This window comes from Lissotriton helveticus, chromosome 1_1 (assembly GCF_964261635.1).
Source record: "Lissotriton helveticus chromosome 1_1, aLisHel1.1, whole genome shotgun sequence".
Lineage (NCBI taxonomy): Eukaryota > Metazoa > Chordata > Amphibia > Caudata > Salamandridae > Lissotriton > Lissotriton helveticus.
In genome coordinates this window covers 460330548-460357298 of record NC_136057.1, presented here as the reverse complement: position 1 = coordinate 460357298, position 26751 = coordinate 460330548, and the positions used below count along the sequence as shown (strand labels likewise).

General features: G+C 42.0%; 1 protein-coding gene across 2 annotated transcripts in view; it reads right to left on the bottom strand.

The window, feature by feature from the left end:
- The window catches only part of SHISAL1 (shisa like 1), a 671920-nt gene that overhangs the window by 387378 nt on the left and 257791 nt on the right, over positions 1 to 26751 (bottom strand). For both annotated transcript variants that reach the window (XM_078673855.1, XM_078673854.1), the window contains exon 2: positions 19007 to 19106. In XM_078673855.1, the coding sequence (XP_078529981.1) occupies positions 19007 to 19073 (67 nt within the window). In that variant the 5' untranslated portion in view covers positions 19074 to 19106. The remainder of the gene's footprint in view (positions 1 to 19006; positions 19107 to 26751) is intronic.

Genomic DNA, 26751 nt, shown 5'->3' with positions numbered 1-26751 from the left:
AGAGTTAGGTGACTTGGTTTCCGGAGATGTGGTAGAGGGTAGGTGTGGGGAGTAGTTAGGGGGTGAGGAAGTAGGTGAGTGAGGAGAGTCGCTGGGGAGCGGTAGAAAAGTGAGCAGAAGGGAGAAGTGGTCAACTGGTCGAGGGGATGTGGAGTAGGCATTAGAGGTGAGGATGGGTTTGCATTGGGAGTTGGACGGGAGCTGTGTGGAAAGGAAGGAATGATCAATTTTGGCTATTTTTCACCACAAGAAGTGGGAAATTTCTTCACATCTGGCTGAGGAGGCAATCAGATTTGGAGGTGCGGGGGAAGTTTGGTTTTGAATGATTTTGAAGAGTTCCCTAGGTCTGTTTTAGGCACGATCAAGTTGAGTGTGGAAGAAGAATGCCTTTTATTTGAAGATGTGTATTTTGTACGTGGATCTAGCATGTCTGAGGAGTGCATGATGGGAGGGGGATGGATGGTGTTTCCAGGGTCTTTCCGACAGTCTGAGTGACCGTCTTTCGTTATTAAGCTCGGTATTAAACCAAGAGTTGGAGGTGGTGTTTCTTTGGTTTTTGAGTTTAGGCGGGGCCAATTGGTCAAGAATACCGGTGACAGTATTGTTAAAGTGTTCAGTGAGCTCATTAGCATTTTGTGAGGGGGGAATGAGAAGAAGTTGAGCTTGGAGTTTAGACTCAACAACACCCGGGAGATACGTTTTAGATTTCAGGTCAATTTCTTAGGTCTCTTAATTTTGGAGGTGGTGAGATTTGCAGTGGTAGCAATGGTGAACAGTATAAGGTGATGGTCAGACCAGTCAATGGGGACGATATTGGTCACAGAGGCCAGATCTTCTTTTGAAAGAATTTCGTCAAAGATGGCTCCTTTAGTGTGTGACAGGGACAGGCATAGTTGTGTGAGTTCATTGATCTCAAGTAGATTAGTGAGGAGGGAGATAGTGGGATCATCATTATCGTTCCAATGGAGGTTAAGATCCCCAAGAACCAGTTTTTTTGAGTTGGATAATGAGGATTGTGTCAAGGGGCTCAGATAAGTCCTCGATAAAGGGCTGGGGGGGGGGCCCTGAGGGGTGTTAGATGTTGTGTAGATTAATTGGGTGGGAATTTTGAGTTGTCAGTCCCACTTCCAGGTATTCGCAGGAGGAGTAGCCAGAATTATTGACAAGGGATAGCTGAAGTTCATTTTTAAAGATAATTGCTAAACCACCCACAACTCTGTCAGGTCTATCTTTTCTAAAAATAGAGTATCCCAGGGGGAGAGTGGGTCAAGTATGCTTGTTGAGTGGTCATTGAGCCAGTATTCTGAGAGGAATGCAATGTCAATGGATTCACTCAGGATAGTTTCTGAAATTTCCGTGGCATGTTGGACTGCGGAGCGACAGTTGACAAGCATACATGTAAGTGGTGTGGGGTTGCATATGGTGGGTGGGCAAGAGTGGATCGGCAGGAGTTGGGGCGGTGGTCTGGGGGAAGCGGGGGAGGAGGGGATTCTATTAGTCCCATGGATAACAGGGATGTGGGAGTAGGGGAGTGGAGGATTGGTGGTTTGTAAACTAGGAAGGTAAGAGTTGCATAGGTCGGAGAGGTCGGACGGGGAGAGATGGTTCGAGGTGCGGTGAGGTCTATGTGTGCGGCAGCCAAGAGAAGTCGATCTCCAATGACTGGGTTTGGCGTTAGGGATTTTTGGAGCGGGTGGGGGAAATTTTATGGTGAGGGAGGGAGATAAAGTCTTTCTTGAATTGAGAAATTTCAGTAATCAAATTAGATAGGTCAAGTTCAATGTTGTGTAGGCTCTGGGCAATTAAGGTGAAGGGAGGTACAGAGGGGCGTGGTCTGGGTTAGTTGCCAAGGGTGGACTGTTGTGTGAGGGGGGAGATAGCGGAGTGGGTGTAGAGTGAGTGGTGACGGGCTGTTAGGTGTGAGGTGTTCGGTAATCAAACTGGATACGTCAAGTTCAGTGTTGTGTAGGCTCGTGGCAATTGGGGTAAAAGGGGGGTACTGAAGGGGCATGGGCGAGGGTAGGGAATGGTCGGGTTAGTTGCAGAGGGTGGACTGGTGTGTGAGGGGGGAGATAGGTTAGTGGGAGTGGAGTGAGGGGTGAAGGGGCTGTTAGGTGAGAGGGGTTCAGTAATCAAATTAGATAGATTGAGTCCAATGTTGTGAAGGCTCGGGCAATTAGAGTAAAGGGAGGTACTGAAGGGGCGTGGGAGGGGGGAAAGGAATGATCTGGGGCAGGGAATGGTCTGGGTTAGTTGCGGAGGGTGGACTGATGTGTGAGGGAGGAGATAGGGTAGTGGGTGTGGAGTGAGGGGTGTTGGGCTGTTAGGTTTGAGGGGTTGGGCTAGGTTAGACAGGAGGTTAAGAACTTCAGAAGATGTGGGTCAGAGAGGATAAAATGGCATAGAGCGAGTGGAGAACGGATATATTGGGGTGGAGGGGTTTTGTATTTATCGGGGTTGGAATAAAGGATTGGGAGGTGGAGTTAGGAGGGCCTGAAGGGGTAGGATAGGGGGATGGGGAGGAGAAGGCGGTGTTCAGGATGGGTAAGAGGAGGGGGGTGAGGAGTTGTGTTAGAGGATTGAAGGGAAAGGACGGTGGAGTATGTGAGTATTTGGGTAGGGGGAGAGAGGTTGGGGGTCAGGAAGAGGGGGGATCATGGGAGGGGAATGATAAGTAGATGGCAGGGATTGGGGGCTACCGTTTTTAGTGTAGGGGTCAGAGGAGTGTAAGTTCCAGAAGTTAGGGAGAGAGAGGGAAATTAGAGGGGGATGAGAAACAGGTAACGGAGGTTGGGGGATGTCGTTTGCTGTGGGGAGGTCCAGGGAGGGTGATGGTGAAGTCAATTGTTGGAGGATGGTGTTAGCTGGATGGTTGAGGGTTGGGAGTGGAGGTGGAGCGATGGGGAAGGTGGGAGGGAGAGGTTGGAGGGGTGTTATTCAGTTGGGAGAAGGAGAGTTGGGTGCAGAGTGGTCAAGGAAGAGAGACATAATGCTGAAGTGGTGTTCGAAGATGGAAAAGTCAGATACCGTGGCATGAATGAGGATGTTACCTCTTTTGAAGATGGAGATATCAAGATCTCCATGAAAGGCTGGGATGGGAGCAGTGGATATTTTGAATACATATGGTTGTTTAGTTGATTTAGAGATTGGGAGGTGTTGTAGGAAGATGCTTTTCCATTTGGAAGGACGTTTGGAGTAAAAGGTGTAGTTGGTTATAATGGGGGAGGTGAGGCTGAGGTAGTTATCAACAATGAATGTTTAAGGGCTACGGATAAGGAGTTTATGTTTGAAGTTTTTCTTTGCATGTGTTGAGAGATTGGAGGGGTAGAGAATGGTCCATGAGTTGGGGCCATGTTTGGAGAGAGTAGGGTCCTGGGGGTGATGGTCAATGCTGTGAGGGGGCATGTCGAGTAGACGTGAGATGAAGAAAGTGGAGAGAGGGAAGTTAAGGAAATGGGGAAATCACGCTATGGGATTTTTTTTGTTGAAGGAATATCATCAAGTTAAATGTTCGCCATTTGGCTAACATGTTTGATGGGGCTGCCCGTTCAGTTTTTAATTCACTGACGGGACCCACTACGATGCTGGTTCCTGCCAATGATTAGAATTGTCCAATGGGCGGGCAGTTGGACAACTCTAAATTCAGAGGATGGGCACTCCTTCAGGGCGACAGAGTGTTTTTCTTCGTCGCTCTTACAGAGTAAATAAAATCTTTTGAACTCAAAATTAGATGTAAGTTAGGGAAAAAATATAACCTATATGCAACTATAGCATTACCTTGGAAACATACTGTGCACCTTGTTTTATGCCTTCAAGCTACTGGTAAAGCGGTCAGTGTAAATAGGTGGTGCGTTAAGTTAGGTGAAGCCGGGCCAAAGGTTAGTGGCAGGGCCAAAGGATGACTATATATTTATGTGTGGTGTTGGCCAAGATTGTTTAATTTCTCTCAAATTATATGAATAATATACTTACTTAACAGGGCTTTTGCCAGCTGTCTTCATTCACAGCTCTGTTTTCTCAGGTACCTCCCACAGTGATTTTACATTTTTATTTAGCGCTGCCTTTGCCTTTAGAGACTGATGTGATAACAGGACATCTTCTATGTACTCTTCTTTTTTTTGATCCACGCATAGAACACATTCCAGCTTTATTAGAAGCTGTCTTCTGCTAAGCACTTGTGCTGTGCTTGTGAAATCTCTTGTATTTACTATTTCTTAAACGGGGGCTCTTTTTAATTCCCATAGCCAAATTACTGTGTTCATTCCCTTTTGTGTGTAACCTTTTTTGTTAACTTCCCCTGGCTGCACGCATTTACAATACTTCTACTAAAGCAGTTCACACTGTTTAAACCCCATTCATTGTCATGATCAGATCTCCTCTCACAGAAATGACAGTCAGATTCTAACAGTATGCTAGAATGCTTGCTTTTTGTTACATAGCTGTGCCTTAGAACATTTGTGGCATTTCCTATTCATGCTTCAGTACTTTTCTTTGCACTTTGTATGCATTATCAGATTGATTTTTTCAATTGAATCTATTTGGTCATTATGACCAAATTCCAAATGTTGTAATAAACATGGCACGTTAAAAAAAAATTAATATCTAAGAGCTATGCTATATTTTACTGATAAACCTACAGCCACAAGTGCAGTTACCTTGCAGACTACAGGGTCAGGATTTAAATGATGCAGCAGGTGTAGTGGCACCGGGCCCAAATGTTGTCATAACTCCACTAAACACCAAAAATTGCTACATTTTACTACTAAATAGGCAGTCATAAGTGCAGTTATCAAGCAAGCATGAGGGTCATGATTTCAATAGTGTAGCAGCAACGGGAACAAAAGCTCCAGGCACCCCACTAAACACCTAATATTGCTATATGTTACTACTAAACAGGCAACCACCAGTGCAGTTACCTTGCAGACAACAGTGTCATGATTTGAATGGTGCAGCAGGTGCAGTAGCACTGGGCCCAAAAGTTTTCAGAACTTCTCTAAACACATAATTTTGCAATATTTGACTACTAAACAGACAGTCGCAACTGCTGTTACCTTGCAATTAAAAGGGACTTAACTTGAATGGTGCTGCAGGTACAGTGGCACTGAGGTCAAAAGCTCTAGGGACCCCACTAAACCAAGATTATTGCTAAATAGTCCTACGAAACAAGACAATCACAAGTGCATTTATCTAGCAGGTATAGAGTCATGATTGCAATGGTGCAGCATGTGCAGTAGCAACAGGACCAAAAGCACCCCAAAACACCTAATATTGCTTTACTACTAAACAGGCAGTCACAAGTGCAGTTACCTTGCAGGCAACAGGGTCATGATTTGAATGGTGTAGCAGGTGCAGTGCACCGTGCCCAAAATTTGTCTTGACCACCTCAAAACCTAATATTGCTATATTTCACTACTATACAGGCAGACACAATTGTAGTTATCTTTGTGGTTAGAGGGGCCTGACTTGAATGGTGCAGCTGGTGCAGTGACACAGGGGCCAAAAGCTCTGAGGACCCCACTAAACGCAGAATATTGCTAAACTCTACTACTAAACAGGCAGTCACACGGGCAGTTATCTAGAAGGCAATAGGGCCATGATTTCAATAGTCCAGCAGGTGCAGTCGCAACAGGGCCAAAGTTGTCAGAACTCCTCTAAACTCCCTATATTGCTATATTTAACTGCTACATAAGCAGGCACAAGTGTAGTTACCTTGTAGGCACTAGGGTTATGATTTCAATAGTGCAACAGTAGAAGTGACACCGGGGCCCAAAGCTCTAGGAACCCCTTAAAAAATACCAAGTAATGCAATATTTAACTACTAAACAGGCAGTCACAAGTGCAGTTACCTTATAGGCAATAGGGTCATGATTTGTATGGTGCAGCGGCACCAGGCCCAAAAGTTGTCATAACTCCTCTAAACACATAATATTACTATTACCTCAATACATGCAATTATTTCTCTCTTTCATTTTATTCTTCCAAATTTTGCTATTACGTACCAGCAATATACTATACCACTAGTAAACAGCACTATATATTGCCTATTTGTACATAAACAAGTCTTAACACTTTAACAAACTTACTGCAACTTATAGTGTACAACTACTCAGCAAGCTATAACTTAAAAAAAAACTTAATTATAATCACATAGGTGAAACCTAATGCATTTAACCAATGCTTATTTTGACTGCTGCCATTTCACAGTACACTAGATTGAGTCCATTTCAAACTGTTCTTTCCAAAGTTAGTCTCTTTCAGGATGCACACAATACCTTTATTATTAATACATTTATAACTGGTCTCCTGTATATCATGCTGGTATGTATTTTAATTGAGGTTTACAATTACACTTGTAGACTAATTTATTTTGTATGTCCTGCTTGTACGACTTTCTGGTTTGTTTTCAGTACTTTTGTATGCTGTGGTTATGTAGACATTTAGCTGTGCTGTTTATTCCAATTTCCTCTATCTATCTATCTATCTATCTATCTATCTATCTATCTATCTATCTATATGCACACAACACGATCTGCATCATGGGGCAATGGCTTAGCGCACTTCAACCATTGAATAACTGCACTGAGTGTTACGGCATGCTGTCCTTTCACAAAAAGCCCATCCACACACAATATAGTTTCCTTTTGAATTAAGAATTGCTGAGTAATGAGTGCTTTATTGAGGCCCCAAAAATATGTGTACCTATAGGCAATCTTTTCTTTTTTGTAGGTTGATGAGCGTCTGGCAGATTCCCTAACAATAACATTTTGCAAAATCCATGACAACGCGAGAAATACCAAAGCGAAAGGCTGGTGTTTGTGGAAGTGCTTGTGCATTGTATTCTTTATTTTAATTGAGCGCGTTTACCAACATGAAGAATGTGGTTCTACACTCCACATGACGGTATCCCCTAAGAAACGTTTTGATACAACTTGTTAAAATTATTTTTCTTCACGTACGCTAAGAAGGCCTCAAAGCCATCTGGTTTAAAATGGATGTAACATTCACTGTATATTATTTCTGCTGCACACAACCAAGCAAAGTCATGTTTATTTATTTCCTATTGACATTGTTCTTGAAGAAAGCTCTCTGGAATGAGCTCAGTATGTATCTGTCTAAAAGGTCCTTCTGCTTGCAGCCGGTATTGCATTCATTCATATGAATATGTGAACACTGCATAATTTACAGTGTCCCGCATAACCACAAAAATGTCATCGCACTGTTTGGAAATGAAACACATTGCATGTAATTTCCAATGGGTGGTCCTTGAACACACTAGAGATACTCTAAATTCACAACAGCGACTTTTTAAACAAGAAAAATGCTGGGTGTTCAAATTTAAAACTCAGGTCAAAGGTCTGAATGACAACATCCCATGGGGCCATTTCATTCAGTAATAACCACCCTCCAGGCTGTTACAACAAGTGGAAAAGAGTAGCAATCTGAGGACCACTGACCTTTCTTGGTCCTGCCAAACATCTGTTAACATTGATTATGCTCACCCTTCACAGTCTTCTCTTAATAAAACAATAATAAAAGACTGCAACAAAACCCACTTCCTTCCCTCTCTCCCGCTCATTGTTTTTTCAAAAAAAGAACAAGAATGTATACAATACATAGACTTCTCAGTAAAAAATCTATACATGTATCTGATGTATATCTTTCTATTTTTATTTGTATAAAACTTTAAACACAAATCTTATTCAAAATGGGCAATTTATATTGAGCCATTTATACTGAGATTCCTTGCTCGTCTTTGTGCCTTTTCTGACCACAGAAATGGAACCGGAAGATGGTTCCATTTCAGACTGCCATTTGGAATATGGTCAGCGGTCTAGCTTTTTTCAGAGGCATGTGGCCGCAACGTCCGCAAGATGCCGATTAACATTTAACCCTCTGTTTTGAGCCGCCGTGTCAATATATGGTTCCCGGAGGGATTTCCCAAAATAGAAGCAAACAGCAGAGGCGTCGCCTTGATGCTGTAAGAGCGGCTCGACCGCACTTAATGGGTTTTGTCAGCCACAAAGTATGATGATATAATGTATGCAATTTTGGCAACAGGCAGCCTGCATTGCAAAATACATTGTGGGTCTATTGTTGAAGTCATCAACTCATACCACAGCTTTCCGTCCCTTTCCCCCCTTTTCTGTATTTACAGAGTGTGACAACAGGTACCCTCTCCCCCGGGAGAAATCATGAACCAATGCTAAAACCTTTTAAATGTATATTACAATTCATGTAATTACACACGTTGTTGTTTCTCTTTATACATTTCTTTAAATTATAGATGTATGTGGGTTATTTTCAAAATACAGTACAGTATCTTTTTTTCTTTTTTACTCAACTTTCACTAGATGTGCTCACATTGCAGTGTATACCTCACAGGGAGGTGCTCACAACAATATAATGTCAATATACAGAGCAATAATTATGAAGCAAGTGTTTAGAGAATCTAACTCTTCATTTTATGTCCCAACAGATAATCAGTGATCAAAACTAGGTGGTAAATGTATATTTTCTCAACTTTTTTGGCATGCAAATAGTGTGTACAAAATTAAAAAACAATAGGATTGGAACCAGGGAACTTGTTTCCCTAGGTCCTGAAGAAACGCCTAATTAGGGGTTATGGCTTGAAACAGGTTGACCTGTAGGAAATAAGTATCATCACTTACTTTTTTCCTACACCTCCCCCTGTCTTTTTAACCATACTGACTGGAGGTAGGAATACAATATGGTATACCTACCACCCAGGTATTTTTCAAAAACTACATCACCACCCCTGCTTCCCCCTCATTAAGCACCATCCTTTATCATTGGAAAAGAATATAGTGCTCCCACACAATTCGCCGGTCGCAGCAAGCGCGATCTGTAGCGGATCGGGATGGACCCTATTTTCGACCGCCTGGCCACCTGTAATCGCTCATTCACTACCCGGTAGTACCCAGCATGTAGACTGCCTTAACCTTGTTAGCGCACCAGCGCACACGTTTCACGCACCTCTCGCCTTAATACTCTGGCAGAGCATACGGGTTTACCTTACCCGCCACGTTATAATTCACACGGATACCGCCATCATAGCGCCTCACCCCACGCCTCCAACACTCCGTCAGAGCGCACGGGTTAACCTTACCCGCCACGTCAATTTCACTACAAATAATTCACACGGATACCGGTTTCCATAGCGCACAATCGACCACTCTTTATCTATTCATTTTTCTCGAATTAGCCCGAGGTACTGCTCTTTCTGACACTGTTAAAACGGGATTTGAAACTTAACTGCATCCATGCCACTCGGCATGGTACCTAGGAACTTCACGAATTCACCGCGCCTGTATAGTATGTTCACTTTAAGTCACTTGATATTTTTAATGGATATAATTTGAAAATGTACATATGCCAATTCTTTTCTTCTTCCTCTTCCTAGGCATTTAGAGGCTTAAAAACACTAAGGCATTATTTTATGTCCTGATGATGGTCCCCATGATCTAAGTAGTGGGACCGAAACGCCGTCGACCTGCCTCGCACCTTATACATAACTTGATTTATATGTAATGTATTTGTAAATGGTGCATCTTGATTTTTCTGTACATAAGAATTTCTGGAACAGAAAACTTTAATTTTGCCTTAAAAAAGCCTTTTTCCTTTCTGTATGGGAGTGTCTGGGTACAGGCTTGTGCCCCGCACTGGTGAATGTTGAAGGTATTTCTTCTGGTTGTAATTTATTACGTATTGAGTAAACTTGAAGACCTCTGTCCGGCTGGACATGTCGCTCCTAATATAGAATTGATTCTGTCTATATTCATTATTTCGCACTATTTTGTATGCATGGGACCGTTCAGGGCCGTTTCTAGGCATTTTGCTGCCCTAGGCGAGAATTAAAAAGTGCATTTGATTAGCGTGACCTCTGTCTCGTAAACTGCAGGCTAGATAAGAGCTTCAATTAGTGGCAGGGCATCTTGTTGCAATTTTAGGCCTCACTGTTGCCAACACTGCTCAGAGAACAACATGACGGACAACAAAACCCACGTAACTCCCGCTTTCCTTGCAAGCAAATAAAGCAAACATGTGTAACGCTGCAATACCTTCGTCTCCACCAGTTCCAGCGCCAGGCGGCTCACCGTGCCAAAGTTGGCCTTGTTGCGATGCAGCGTGATGGATTCCCGCATGGGGTGGGGCGGTCCTCTCCGTTGTGCAAACTGCACTGGCCTAGCGCCCACGCCGACCACCTCTGCACTTATGGGAACGGGAGGAACCGTGGCACTAGCCTGGTCACCCACTGCACAACTGCTCACTTGCCTCGCTTGGTCGCCTTATTCTCCGCACACGCAGCCTCCACTCGTTGATGCGGGGCCCAGCTACTCCGACTCCTGGCCTCTGGGTCTCCAGGTCTCCGTGGCTTCCGCTGTGGCTCGTCACTTCCGCACTTCCGAAAACTGCCTAGACTCAGAGAGAGACCTGACGGAGTGCACTTTAAGCTCTTCCAGTTGTTCCCATTTGCAGGGCCCAATGTGATGTAGGTAATGGACGCAGCACCCAGAGAAGAAAATCCCATATACCATATACCAAATCTTTATATTGACCAACATTTAAATGTGTTTTCTTTTCTCTTCGAATGCAGAAGAGATGCTACCAGTCTCTGCTGGCTACATCCGGCATTATTTTTTATTTAGTCACTAGAACTTGCCTTTTTAGTTCCGCTGTCCATAGGTAATCTATGTCTGAAACAGCCACGCTCCACCTCTGGATCTGTTAGAAGCCGTTTAAAACTGGTCACCTGCGATTTCTGACCGAGAACACACAGACAAACATTTCTGACAATAATTAATGTGCCTAAAACTAAACTTAATAATTAATGTGCTCAAAACGGAACTTCCTCAGTGAAAGCTTAACACAAAACGAAGATATATTTTGGATCAAAATGAAATGTGACAAATGTAGAACTTACAAAAGGCAACATTAATGAGATTGTAAAATCGTAGCTGCTACTCCAGTGTTATTTCACATAACTGGAGCCAAGGGGATTCCCAAACTCTGGTTTTTTGCCGCTCTCCTCCTTTTGCCGCCCTAGGCAGCCGCCCTAGGCAGCCGCCTAGTCTTGCCTAATGGTAGAAACGGCCCTGGGACCGTTGTTGTTCTCAAAAGTATCTCCCCGAGGTCCTGTGCTGACTGAATTGGGGTCCCTTGTTGTTCCTAACAGGACCCTATGATGAAACATGCCACCAAGTTGTAACCCTGCTGGGTGAGGGATTTACAAGAAAATCACAGTTTTTATATTTTCTATTGGAGTGTTACTTTTTGTGTTCATAACAGGACTCGGTTTCTCTATTTTTTAATACCATACTGTCAAAGATTGCAGGGATTTGTTAGCATGAGCTGAAAGCCATTTTGTATTTGGCAGCCATTTTAGGTAGCCATGTGCTCGCCATGTGCTGTTTCCCTCTTCAGAGCCTTGCACATGCTTAGAAGGGCCTAGCTAGTAGAATGCACCTGCTTCTCTTTTACAATTGTCAGGCTATTTTTGCTGCTGTATGGAGAAGTAACTCTCCTCCCACTTTGTTGGGCAAGTAGATCTTGCATGCCCATATTAGGCATGTTGCATGCTTACAGGAGCCAGGACTGCCCCTTGGTCTTATGCTGACTATGTAACTATAAGCATATATAAGGCTCCTGTTTTCTGTACTCCTTAGACTGCCTCATTCATTTGCTAAGGCTTCTAAGTGACGTAGACTCCTTCGTTTGAGGTTATTAAAGATGTTACTTTTTTATTACAGCTTTTGTGCCAATTTCTTCTTTGTTGGTTTAAAAGGACCAAGTATCAGTGAGACCCCTAAGAAGGTTTCTATTTTCTTCAATACTTGTAGAGAAGGTTGAACCTCGCTTACCCTCTCCCACCCCCTTTTTTTTTAAATTGAGTCTCATAATCAATCACATTGAAATATGCTATACAGATTATCTTGCTGCTCTCATGTTTCGCTTATTTAGTGATAGTGTCCTGTGAGGTTGGGTTAAGTGTTTACTAGAATCAGAACATCTCACCCATTACATATCTTCTGCTCTAGTATCACTATGTACAAAGATGATATTTTTATAGAACAATCCTTGCAAAATGACAGCAAAACACTGTACAGGATTAAGGGCAAAGACAAAGTCAACAAATCTTTGAAGAGGAAGCAGAGTTATGTGACCCTGTGTGTTGATATGTGATTGTTTTTTCTTGCCACACTACTAGCCAGTAGGAGGCAGTGTGTGAGGAGTAGATGGGTTCTGAAATAATGTATGACATTAGAGAAAACTGAACACTCAGGGGAATCCAGGGTGGTGTAACTTATGTGGATCCAACCCACTCTGTGAACCTCAAACTTTGGCTAAAATCACACAACTTCCTCATATTTCGGTGCCGTACACTTCTGGAATCTCTTGGAATCACAACATTTCTACCACTCAGCATTCCCACACCTCTCCTGATATATACATGCCACTTGTGTGGCTCAGTCTAGCAGCTGTGACACAAAAGGGCACAATATGCAACCAAGAGAGACATCAGCATTTCCTGTAAAAAGAAATGACCTATTTTGGGGACAGCTTAGCTGCAATATTTAGGCTTAACTCCCACCCAGGGAAACCTACCAAACTGAGACATTTGAAAACTGGACACTCCAGGAAGTCGAGGGTAGTGGACCTTGCGCCTATCACTAAATGTTTTCTTACCCATAATTACCTGCAAACCTCAAACTTTGCCAAAAACCAAGCATTTGTCCTCGCATTTCTGTAATGGAAAGTTCCCAGAAACTGTGGCGTTCAACAAACTTCTTAGCATCCAGCTTTTTCATGATCAAATTGCTATCCCATGTGTGTAGCTCAGGAAAGCACTTTCTTCCGTTTTTGCAACAAAAAAATAACATCTTGCTACAGTTTCCATTTTCATGTTTTGTTCCGGGAAAATCCAGTCCCTGGGTACTTTTGGAATCCCCAAGATGTGGGGCAAAAAGGAAGCACAGTTTGATGGGGATACCTTTTGTTTAAAAAACTAACGAAGGCTTAAGTGAGCACTGCCACAAGCAAACAAAACACGATTGGCTTTAAAGGAATATTGTATGGTAATGTGAAGTAAATAGCATGGGAAAAGATATGTATGTTTGTGGAAGCAAAGAACTGCAGAATAATACGGATTGGGTTAAAAGGTCAAGTGATACTTTCACTATCAAGCTAGATCTAAAACAAAAGACTGCTTCCTCCAATCTGTGCTTCTGCCAGAAAAAAAACATACTTTAATAGCATTCCTATGTAATGTGTGGGCCCCTGAAATTTCAAGTTTAGGCAGCTGGATAAACAAAATGATCACAGCTGCATGGAGCACACGCACTTTTTGAAGTACACAACGTCTGCCCCATCAAAACATTTGTTCTTGCCACCCAACATGTGTGTGAAGCGAAAGCCCACGCAAGTGATGCTCATATAATTGTGTGGCTACAGCTGCACTGTCAAGCCAGACCACAATAAAGGGGTTAGCGGTGGAGGGGGAGAAGCTTAAGGTTAGGTCTAGCAGCCGGTCATAAAGCAGCAGAGAAACTACAGTAGTTGACTCATTTACCGGAGCTAAAATACACAAGTAAGCTCTTTTAGAGTTGCTACCGAACTTTCAAATGCAGCAGAATGTACTTTAGACCTCAGCAGAAACTCCTAATTACTATCTGTAGCGCTGACAACTTCCAAACCGTAAGCCAAGCACATCAAAATGGCGTTCATTGGGGCTCTACAGGTAAAAGGGTAGATCATTTGACAGAATTGCGCTTTTAGCGAACCTTAATAGCTGCTTTCATGAGTGCAATCCATTGTAATCCCTCGATGTCGCCATGATTAATATTTCATGGCAGTCGTTGAGCGAATGGAGCGCTTTGCAGATAAATATGGAACAAAGCAGCCCGGATACTTGTGAATACAGATGAACATTACGAGCACTAATGAAAAACTAGCATTCCTCATGGCTCGGTACACACGTCCGTACACATGTCACGTTAGAATAATTGGGTAAATTAGAGAGGATTTCCTGCACTTCAGCAGTAGGCGCAGTTCTTGCCATCCGTTTGGTTCAAAGGGCTGGGGTTTTTCATCATTTCTCAAAATGTAGCTTTAAGTTCAGAATAAATAGCATTCACTATGTGCTATTTATGTCGTAATATAAAGTTCCACGTACTGTATCATGGATCAGGGATACGTCTGGATATGCAATCTGAATGATGAGACAGCATTTGTCTAATAACTAAGTGCAAAGGAGCACTCCGTCACTGCTTTTGTTGTGACACACGTATGTGCCTGGACTGGGGCTGTGTGGGGTATTGCATGCGTGAATCTCCCATCTGCCTTAACCATGCATATGCGCAGTAAAGGCAGAAACAGGTCGAGTGTCTGGATGAGCGGGGAGAGCAACAGGAAGCGTCAGAACACGAAGCTCTGGGTGCGGACAGGTAAGTTGGGCTGGAGCCAGGTTGGGAGGGTAGTTTTTAGAGGTGGGGCTAAGTTTTAGAGTTCAGGGCGGGGGGATCAGGGGAGAGAGGGTTCGGGTAGTTTTCATTAAAGAGGGCAGGGTTTTAGGCCTCAGGCTGGGAAAGAGTTAGGGGTTGTTTTAAGGGCACACAGGTCGGTTCTAGGGCTCAGGGCGGAGGAGGTGAAATAGGGGGATAGTATTTCAGTGCTTCGGGCAGGCGGGCAGGGTAGTGGTAATCTACCACACCCATCCCTTTACCAAACATGCCTTTACAACGAAATTAGCTTTAAAGGCATGCATAATACATGCATGCATGTTAAAGGAATGCATGGTTAAGATGCATTTATCGTTGGGATGGCGCTATAGAGGTAAGCGCGGTTCAGCCATGTGTGCTTCTGTCATACAACCCTCTATTAATGAAGTACTGTTTATACCACCATAATGATGTGCACAATGAACGACATTACCCACAGGTTATCACCTGACAATGACCTGCAAAAAGAGCCATTGCCAGTATTATAGAATTGCACATTATGTACCCAGTAGTACTGGGGCAGGAGTACCTGTTCCTTGGTTCTGAAGAACTATCCAAACATACCTCATTTGCATGGAACATTCCCCGTGAAACTTTTGTCACTCACTATTCCCCAGTGGTAAATCTGTATACCATTGGATTATGCAAATTAATGGCATTGCATAGACCCAGCCTTAACACTATTGATATATATTCATTGAATAGTCATTTGCATGATGCTAATTCAATTGGCAGATAAAACTCCAAACCCACATCAGCCTTCATATGAGCTCTGGACTGCAGAATTTCAAATGTTCAGATGTCTACAAGCTTCCATTGGATAAGAAAAAGACCTAGTTGCTCCAACCATGAGGGAAAAAAACTTTCTAGGAAATCTATTTGGCGTCCTGGGGGCCACAAGTGTCTGACCTGACGCATGTGGGAAGAACAAGAGCCTAAAGCTGCTGCAAGTGCTGAAATACTCTGGGTAACGATATGCTCCAGGGTATTAATGAGTCCCATTACAAGTAGATAAGGTAAACTAGAACTGGTAATATGAAATCCTGCTTCATCGGCTGAGAAGCACAGCCATAATAATTCCCTTCATATTTTGTTCATAGTGGTATTTATGTAATAGCGCATGACCAATTATACATCATGAGCTCAGTTATGGCTCATTTTCAATCTCAAACAACATACAGAAGGTAGACCACATTATATTATTTGTGGAAGAATATTTTTTAACTTGTCACCTTAAAAAGAAAAAAATACATTGAAACAGAAACTGTACTTCACTATAGACTAGTCTGCTCTATGCCACTCTATCACTCAACTCCAGTCCACTCCACACACTCTTCTCCACTTTCCTCTACACCACACCACCAAAGTTTATCCATGCTGAACATCATTCGATCTGATGTACAAGACATTGGCAAAACCATTTGCCGTCACATAGGCGAGATCTATTGGCTTTGCCAACGCTTGTTTGATATGTTGCATTGATATGGTACCTGGGTTGGTAACTGTCAGGAATGAGCAAGTGACAGAGTTTGACACTCGTAGTTGATAGATCATGGAATCAATCTCCTTTAAGATTGCGGCACAGTGACCTTTTGAGGTTGTGGTGCTGTCGACATATAGATACACGAAGGTTAAGGGGTGTGGCTTCCAGGATGAGGCAAGCAGTTGCACTATTTAAATGCCAGGTAGGCAAATAGACACTGCCTGAGAACTTTCCATGTTGCAGCGGCTTTCCGCCAGATGGAGAGTTTGTTCACCATCTCGTCCCATACATTGTTTTTATTTTCCTCCTGCTCGGTTCCCTCAATATTTCAGACCTTAAAAATGTTTACTTAAATTTGGCTCTTGGACTTTGATTTGGCTTTGTTGCATTTCTGGTTCTCTTTGCTCTGTTACTTTCCCTTTCACAGTTTTCTTGGCTTCCTTGCCTGTCGTGTTACTGGTTACCCCAGTCAGGTTTAGGAATATAGTGGCCTGCCATTATGAAGATGATAATTGTTTGTGGGAACTAACATCTTAGCAAGTTTCATATGTTTACTACTACTACTAAATTCACATATGCTCTGTCCTTGCATGTATAGACAGCCCCTTACCAGAGTGAACTGATCATTAACATCGCTGTGATAGCAGACGTGACATAACACGTTGGTGTGTTATTTGTTTCTCTCCCTCTCTTCATCCCATTCACTCTGGTATTTAGTTCAGCTGGAACTTTCTCTTTGATTCTGGCAGTCGTACATTCTGAGTAAGTGGGCGAATTGCCATGAGAACCTGTCAGACATCATCTGGAAATTCTGACATAATCACAGCTTTCATTTGCTTAATGGCCCCATTTGAAAATGGGCCCTGGGGTTTGGTCGTAATCCCTTCCAGGAACAATAGGCTGGAGCACTTGTCAACATTTTCTTGGTGTTTTGCCAGCTTGTAGAATGTTGTCTTTCAGTTCAAAGACTAGTGAGTTAAGCTATATTCTTCAGAATTATTGTTAAAGACCAGTGTGCACACTATATTGATTCAAGTAGTAATTAGTTGCATAATCCTAACTCCGTTTTAGTCCATCTTGGCGTTAGGGTCTCTTTTTATGAATCTGCAGTACCTTGTGCCCAGCACTTTGATCTGTGAGTCTTCACTTCCCTGTGAAAGAATTGTAGATTTAATCACACTGTCAGGAAAAATATGTTTTCTCTTTTGTTCCTGATTTTAATTTGAAGGTGCTCCAACTATATTTCCAGGGGGGTTTACCACATAGGGGAAGCCATATCTAAAGGGGATTTTGTGTTTTTTTAAACATTTTTAATCTAAAAAATGTTTGAGCTAATATTGCAATGGTGTCTAGATTTTGTAGATTATATTAAACGGGTCTTAAAACTCCTGTACATTTGCTATTCAAGTATTCTGGTCTGGATAGACCAACAAGCACCACTATAGTTCTTTATTAGCCCATTTAGAGCTTCATCAGTGATCAAATATCGCACAATTTTAGAGCCTTCATGATTTTGGAGAACACTGCTGATTATTCTTTCGTAAGATGGATTACCATAGCACTCAATGCTTGTGAAGCTTTTGATGGGGAGTAATCAATATATATGGCATTGTGTGCTAAAGAATACCTCACATTCCACAACATAATTTTGTCTTGCCCAATTGCTGGACCTTAGCTCTCTAAACAGGTGTGACTTTAGCACTATATTTTGACTGTATCTTTAGCCACTGGTTAAAATAAGAGTGTGCAATAGATCAATTTACTATAACATATATTGTGGCTTTAATTGAAACTACCTTGCAGCCTGTTTGCTTTGTGTGAAGGGTTTTATGTTACTTATGGCTGTACCTGCTGTATGCTAGTTGCTAGTTGTCATATTGGCTTTATATGGCGAGTCTTTCAATTTGTTTGTATGATCTGTCACTGTACCTTTTATTGTGGCCTTGATTTAAACTTCCTTGTGGTCTATTTGCTTTGTCTGTTTGTGAGGTCTGGTTTTATTTATAGCTTCCTCTGTTGTATGCTAGGTATTCCTACTGGTTTCCTTATAGTTACTTATTAACTTTGCTTACAATATCTGTCAGTATACGTGTATGGCAATATGTTTATTATAATTCTTATTTATTTGGTTATAAGATTTTGTAAACCTTTTATAAACTAGTAACTGAAATAAAACTTATAAAGTGTAAATAAACCAAAGTAAAAATATCTATATATAACAATTTTGATCTCGTATGAATACATAATCCAACTAATGTAACTTCACATGATCGCTGTATCTGAGCTAAATTAACATTCTAACTACAGCTCTATAGTATTTTCTAGGCTAGTCCTTTGGAGGTGGGATGAGGTGGATGTTGACCTTTTCTTTGTAGATAATTTTGTATGTTTGTCTTTATTTTTTAGTCTATTTTTGCCATCAACTTTTGTAGTCTATTTTTCCAAAGGCTAACATATCACCAATAAGAACCTCCCCGTGTCCCCAAGTAATTTTTATCTATTGTAAATACAGTTGGCCAATATGTACTGTAAAACCTAAAGCTCTGAAAAGATACTTTAGAGAAGCGTGGCTGTTAAAGTTTCACCGACCGACACAAATGTCCAAAATATCTTCGGAGTCTATAATCATTTTCAAAAAATGATTCTAGAATCAATGCTACTTAGTTGAACGAATGGCTCTTTTCAAGGCTTTGTCAGGACAGTTGGGTCTCAGAAAACTTCCATGAGGTCATCAATAAGACACATTTGACATTCTTCCAATGTGCGTAACCTTTATAACTGCCCTTGTTATTCTGTTTCTGGCTTCTCATTTCTCCCTTCCTCCACATCAAGGGCTTGCATACTTACTTAGTTTGTCAAATATATTTACATAGTGTCACATTTAAGCATATTATATTTGTTAATTTTGTGTGTCATAACTTTTTTGAATCCTTGTAAACAACAATTAAGAACACTCTGAGTATAAGCTTCAACAATGCGTACAAATATTTAGATAGAAAATGCTTACCTGTTGATGACAGAAACAAGAAAGCAAAGGTTAGCACGTTGAAGGATTGTCGGGCACAACTAGTCATCGTTTTGCTTTCTTTCGGCCATTAGAGAATTACCTGTTGAAATAAACACAATAACTTTGTTTGAGGTCATCCTCTCATACAAGTTAAATGTATCCTGGAAAGTAGAGAGCTCATACGTTATTTAAGGCACACTCTATTTTAATCAGCATCACTTGAGATTAAAAATACTTATATACCCCAGGTCAGCCCGATGCAAAGGTGGGGTCCAAATTGCAATTTTTTCTCGCATGGGGAAGTGTACATAAATATTTATAAATGGGGTGAATTATATGAAGTATTCTGGACTATGTGAAAACTTTAGGCAAGGTATGTTTCCTTATATAAAGATCACACAAGAAACACAAAGTATTTTCCATAGTTTCTAAAGTCATAAAGCAGCATTACTTGTAAAGAATTTTAGGCTGCCGCACACATGCCATTTCACAGTTTTCAAATACCTTTTCGGCTCATCCCACTTGACCTAGACCGAAAAAAAAAAACTACACAAAACAATACAGAAAAGAAAAAAAACATTTTTACAAAACCGATCATTGGAATCGGAGATTTTGAATTATTCACCAGAGAGTGGAATACCGAACTAGGTTAATAAGACAGAATTTTGTTATGTCAAAATACAATTCACTGGAAAATAATTGCTTAACCCTTGATACCCTTAGGTAAATGCATAATCGCTTCAAGCAGTACGCAACAACATTACTGCCAAGAACACAATATGGGTCCCAAACCAAGTTAGAAAAAGAAATAAATACTAGGCAAAATCACACAATAAATGGTAAAAATCAAATTGAGGGAACTGGAGATTTGACTTGTCCAAGTTTTAAGGCAAAAATCACTTAAACACAAAACAATGCCAATTAAAGTCACAGCTTGCAGTTGATTGGGGCCAAGGCATTATTTAAATGGCATTGTGATGGAGTGAGGTTGGGTAAGTCTTGTAGGTTGCATTGGTCAAAGGTTTTACTTTGGAATTTAGGGCCCGATTTAGAGTCTGGTGGATGGGTACTTGACCGATATCCTATTCACCTTATGAGAAGTGATTTAGACCATAATACACTTCTAATAAAGTGAACTTATAGCTTTCACTTTTTGATGGAGTACTCACTTGTTGTCTGCAAAACTCTAAATCAGGCCCTTAGGGTTTGTTATGGAAGTGAGACTTGTTCAGCATAGTTGGATATATTGAGCCTGGGCTCCTGCTAAAGCTTTCGGTTTGGGAACTAAAAGCTCAAGCATGCCATAGCTACACTCTGCAGCAAATAGTGAAGCTCTGCTGGTTTTTAATGTGGCACCAAAAGCTGAATTGGCGAAGAAGCTGTAGTATGTAGCTGTTAATTTCACTTCTAATCTAGTGAATTTGCCAGTTAATCACAATTCCAAGTCTCACTTCTAAGGCAGGAGAGTGTTGCTAGTGTGGGCTCCACACGGGCAGATAGTTCTTTTTGGTAGCCTTGCAATTTGCAGGTAAAAGCTCAGAGTAGGACAATCTAACTAGTCAGATAGGTTTCTTAGGGAGATTTAAAGTCTTGTCTCCTCCAATTTCAGTTACTGGAAAAGATCATTGTGATCTCACCTACAGATACAAGGCATTGCAGGAAGGCTCCTAGCATCCAGTCTTGTGCAGTCTACCTCCAACTTGGCAGATCGTTCATACACACAATCGTTCTTCAGGCTTTTGAGTCCACGAGGCAGAATAAGCCAGCTGAGACCCTTGCACTCTAGTCCCTTGGAACAAGTGAAGAGCATGATACACTTCTGTCAGACCCCAGTGGCGAGGGCTACTGTGCTTCAAGTGTGGTGGTTGAGTGCTTATACCACCAACACTGGATTCCTGGGTCTGTGCTACAATTGTACTTGGTTAATTTTCTGGGTGCTCAACACACTTGGAACACACTGGACTTTTTCTTGACAATACCTCTTCCTTCAGGGCCAGACACACACTTCCCCCCTCTCTGCAGGCAGCAGTCTGTGGCACTAAGCAGACCCTGAGCTTCAGGTAATGTACTCTCACCAGAAGGAGACTGGCTGTCATGCAGACACCAGCCTTAGGTACACAACAGTTCTTTGAGTTCTCTGCAGAGCAATCCCAGTGATCCTGGGACTGGCACAAAATCTTCATAGAATATCTATAGGTAGCCCCATCACCATCTTTTTTACTTCAGTTGTCAGGATCTCCATTCTACAACCACAGGGATTGAAGCTGTCCTCACCTTCTGCCTAGTGCAATGCTGCACTAGGGGCTTCCAAAGTGGATCCCATTGGCTTGATTGCTCTACTCATATGCCCATAGAACTTTACTACTACACATGTACAGCATACGTACAACACACACTTGATAGGCTTGGAATGTCTGCATTAGGTTCTGCAGTAAGTATAGTAGCAGAACTTTTTACAAGAGTGGTCAGTGGACCACAATCTCATTGATACAGATAACATGATCTTGTCATTTTAAAGATTTACATAGCAAGGTACACTGTCACCACAGCTTTATTTTTTCTAAAAATGGTTTATTAGGGGTTTCATAGTTCCATGCACAAATCCAAGCTGTGCTACTGAATGCAGGAGGTGCTCATGCGGCAGTATAGCTTGTTGAATATTTAACAGTGATTTTGTACAGTTTATTAATTCTAAAGGAAAATAAAAAAAGTGTTCATTGTCACATATTTGGCAATTTGGATAACTGCTGTGTCATAGAAGGAAGACTCTAATCAATGAAACGGCCATTTATAGGCATATAGTGTAAACATGCTTGTAGCAGTCGGGCTGCATAAAAGAGTACTGACCGGGCACTTTTAAGGTTGGGGCAGTATCCGAGCAGAGGAGCTCAAATCTTATTTAATATTTCTATAGTATCATAACGTGTTAATTATTCTCTCATATTAAGCAAAGCGGCATAGTTTCATCAACTATTCTTCATGTGTGGGAGCCTTATTGCTTTTCTATAGGGTAGTATACATATTTTGCCCACTGTGAGAATGGACTTTCAGGAATATCTGATAAGTCATGAAGCAGTCTTCATGTCATAGAGGGGCATAAAGGTATTGAGCTGTGTTTTTCCATTATATCCCATATCTCTGTCTAGTCGTTCAATAGTAGTGAACATGACCAAAGAATATGGCAGTGTGCCCTCATCTTGACTGCCTCTCAACCAGCAAGAGCTGCAGCTTAGACCCAATTTAGCTAAACATGATGGTGTCCAGAACCAACTGTGTAGTATATTATAGTATGAGAATATCAGCCTTGATTCTGTCTGCTGCTATCTGTGTGTGTCCATTAAGCCAGACCAATGTTCTTCAGTGTATCTATTCAGTTGTTGTTCTGACAGGTAATAAGTAGCATTTATGTCATGGGAAGAGAGTTTAGTGACTAAAGTATTGTACAATCCTATAATAGTGCTCTTGTGTTATATCTGTTAATACATGCATATCTGTTTTCCAACATTGGGTATATTCTGTTTGACAGTACATGAAGCCCCCGATGAAGGGCTAAATGCCCGAAATGCATTGGGCCACGAATACTGATGTGTAAAATAAAGCTATTGTCGTGAATATAACATCAAGAAAAATTGGAAGAATTGAAAGAATATTCAAATAAAACTTTATTTAAAGGAATCAGGAACAAAAATAGTTGAAATCAATTTCTTTTTTAATGCATTTGGGGATGTTACTCAGGTTTGGAATAACGAGACAGGATCAGTTACTTCTTTCCTTTTACTCAGAAGGAATTACCAAATAGCACCTACTTACCCTCAATCGAACAGCATTACTTTCACAAACGTAAAATCAGGAGTGCGATCATTCTTCATTTGGTAGTCACTCTTGTGCCTGCCCCATAATGTGATGTATTTGTCAATAGTTGATACAGTCAGAAGATTTGCCAGTGTACCTAACAGGTGGGAAACGTAGTGTTCTATTTGTCAGTATTACCACTCTGCATCCACACCCAAAAAAGTGTATCACTTCTCCAAATGTAAGAATTTAATTATCATTGGATAGTTGTCGGATAGTAAGACTCCCCTCTGTCCTCTCCACCAACAGATGGCCCATCCACCTATCTTTATTTTGCCATAATCCCAAAGTTGGTAATCTGAATGGAGGATGGGATCTACCTTGATCGACCTATGGGTGTATACCAAGCTACGAGTAATAACCTTATCATCAGGTTTAGGCTCCATAGAAGGGGCTTATTTACAATGTGTAAATCTTCAAAACCAGTGTGTTGTACTAAGCAATCTCTAAGTGAACCCAGATAGGGAAATTGGTTGAGTTATAGAGGAGGTGCGTAACTTGAGATAGATGTTGGATGCCATGGCATGTCACAATGAATGGAAGGCTAAGATCCCCTTCTGTTATGTGTGAGTAAAACTTTGCATTCTTCATATGGGATCCGTACCTTCCATAGAAAGAATGTGATGTCCCAGTATATTTGGCTTGGATTAGATAAGGGGAGTGTGAGAAGGAGCATTCTCAGGACATAATGGTAGCACGTGGCAATCATCATTTTAATTACTTGTACCCAATCCAAAATTAGAGGTCCAGCAGCTTCCACCATTGAAAATCTATATTCATTTGGCGTGTTAGGACAGATATGATCAGTGATCCCTTTTTATAAAAGTTTTCCCAAATATTATAGGTTATGTGTGACCCATTTACCAATCTTTTGGTATAAATGGGCATAAGGAGTGGTTTACACTATTACTCTATTGTGCAAGACCTGGCATTCTCTGATAGAGCAACCCTCAAACCCTCCCCTTCCCAGACCCTCTGTGATTCACTTAATAGCTACTTCTCAGATAAAATCTTAGCTATTAGGTCTAACGTTATCCCCCCCCTTACTTGGATCCACAGCCCTTTTCTCCTCAGATATACCTTGAATACTTCCCTCCCCTGACTACAGAAGCCTTCCTGTCTCTCGTCTCGACGGTTAAGTCAGGCTCTCCATCTGACACTTGCCCCGCACACATTTTAAAACAAATTTATTCCGCCAGTCCCTCCCCTTCGCTCACTTTTCTCAATAATTCTCTGGCTCATGGTACTGTTCCCCAGTCTCACAAATCGGCAATCATCATCCCTATTTTAAAAAAGCCGGGTTCCAACCCATCTTCACTTGCTAACTACCGCCCTATTTCCCTCCTCCCTTTCCTTGGCAAAATTCTGGAGCGTCACATCACTAGAACGCTCAGTATTTTTGTGGAGGAGAACGGCTGCCTAGCCTCTTGTCAGGCTGGGTTCCGCCCGGCGCACTCCACAGAGTCCGCTGTCCTCTCTGTGATGGACAACCTCAGAGAGGGCATGGATGCTGGCCGGCCCCAGGCTTTGGTCCTCCTTGATTTATCCGCCGCCTTCGACACGGTGGATCATTGCATCCTTCTTTCCCGTGTCGAGGCGGCCGGCATCAGAGGGTCCGCCCTGGCCTGGCTAGCATCCTTTTTAAAGGACCGCACTCAGGCCGTCCATCTGGCCAATTTCTCTGCTCCCCCTCAATTGGTCCACTGCGGAGTGCCACAAGGTTCTGTCTCCTTTGTTGTTCAATTTGTACTTTTCCCCTCTTATTTTTGCACTTCAGCAGATGGACGTCATCATCTACAACTATGCTGATGATCTCCAATTGGTTTTTAATTTATCTTTTTCCCCTGAGTCCATTCACAACTTTCACTCTATTATGTTGTTTATTAGGGACTAGATGAGCTTTAACCATCTGAAGCTTAACACCGACAAAACCGAGCTGGTGCTGACGGGAGGCTCCTCCAGTCCCTGGTCCCCTCTCTTTTGGCCTTCTTCCCTGGGTCCCCCCCCATACCTTCTTTTTCGGCTAAAACCTTAGGGATTAAACTCAATGCGCACCTCACATTGCACTCCCAGATTAGTTCAGTTGTTTCCTCCTGTTTTCTCGCTCTTCGCACTATCCGTAAGGTGTCCCGTTTCTTTTCTTTTTGTGCCCTCAAACTCATTCTGTCTGCGATGGTGATCTCCCGCTTGGACTATGGCAACGCCTTGTATAATGGTCTCCCCGCTTACCATCTTCGGAGTCTCCAACTGGTGCAGAATCAGGCAGCTCGACTTGTCTACAATCTGTCCAAGTCCCATCATGTTACCCCGCTGCTCAAAGCTCTGCACTGGTTGCCTATCTGGGAGCGTGCCTTGTTTAAGATGGGTTGTATCACCTTCCAGGCTAGGGCAGGGACAGCCCCTCACTTTATTTCCTCTGAGATCAAGGCATACTGTCCTAGGAGAGAGCTGCGATCCTCTTCACAATCCCTTCTGGTTGTCCCTCGTTTTAAGAAGAGGTCAGGTGGCGCAAAATTTTCTACGCTTGCGCCTACCTTTTGGAATGCCCTTCCTCCTTCCCTCAGATTCTCTACCCATTATTCAGAACTTCGCAAATCCTTAAAAACATTTTTGTTTACACAAGCTTTCCCACGTTAGTCGTCCGGTTCTTCACTCCCCCTTGGTCTGGTGTCCTAGCGCCAAGAAACCGCGTGGTGTATGTGCGCTTTATAAATATTTTAATTTTAATTTCAATTACACTACGTCCAAGTTATCTTGTACCCCAAAAATAATGGGAATGTGTCTATCTGGGTCATAAAAGAAAGTAGAGGTTTGGGGATTAGTCAGTGTGAGCAAGATATCATCGGGCTTGAAGTTTGCTTTGATTTCCCCATCCTGCGTTTCCTGATATGCAAGCACTAACGGTTCAAGGGAAAATAGAAATAATAGAGGTGAGGAGTCATCCCTGACTCGTAACTCTCAATATCAGAAATAAGTCTGATAAGAACCCTCCACATGTTACTTGCCCTGAGGGGAGTCTTCATATAGCCACTTACTTTTGAGATTAAGTTGTCTCCTACATCAAAGCTTTTTAGAGTTCTAAACAATACATCCACTCCCTTGATCAAAGGCTTTGTGTGCATTAAGGGAGATGGATAAAGTCTGATCTCCACAACAAGTGGAAGAGGGTTCTACGGTGGTGTCTAGAATGCTTCACAGGGACAAAGCCAACCTACGATTCGCGGATCAATGAAGAAATGTCTTTACCCAGTCTATTTCCCAGTATGTTAGCTAATATTTTGAGGTCAACGGTGATCAATAAAATGGGGATGTAATTAGTGCAGCTCAAGTGACCCTTGTGTGGTTTAGGGATCACTGTTATGAGAGGTTTGCAGAAGAGAGAATTAAGTGAGCAAGTATCTTCGGGTTCTTCAAAAGCAGTAGACAGCATTGTAGTTATATGGCTGCTCCTTATTGCCTAGAAATCTGCAGGGTAGCCATCTTCACCAGGATATTTCTTGTGTGAAGGACAGAAAAGACCTCTTATTTGTTCCAGAGATATCTCACCATCAAATGGGTCTTTCCATGCGTCTTAAATCTTGGGGTATTGAAACATGTAGAAGAACACTCTTCAATTGTTATAGTTTAATTTTCCCTTTCTCGTTTGTATAGTCTTGCTGGGAATTTAGCAAAGACCTTAAACATATCTTGTGGGTGAGTGGATGTCTGCCCTCATCATCTTGCAGTGCATTAACTGAAAATTGTGACTCCCCTTGTTTTAATTGAAATGCTAGGAGTTCGTCCATTTAATCACAACATTCAAAACTAACATAGCATAGTTTTGGCTGCTACTGTCTGCTACTCTGGCGCCGAGAGATCCCCCCGGGGATGATTCAATTGCGCCCTACAAATGC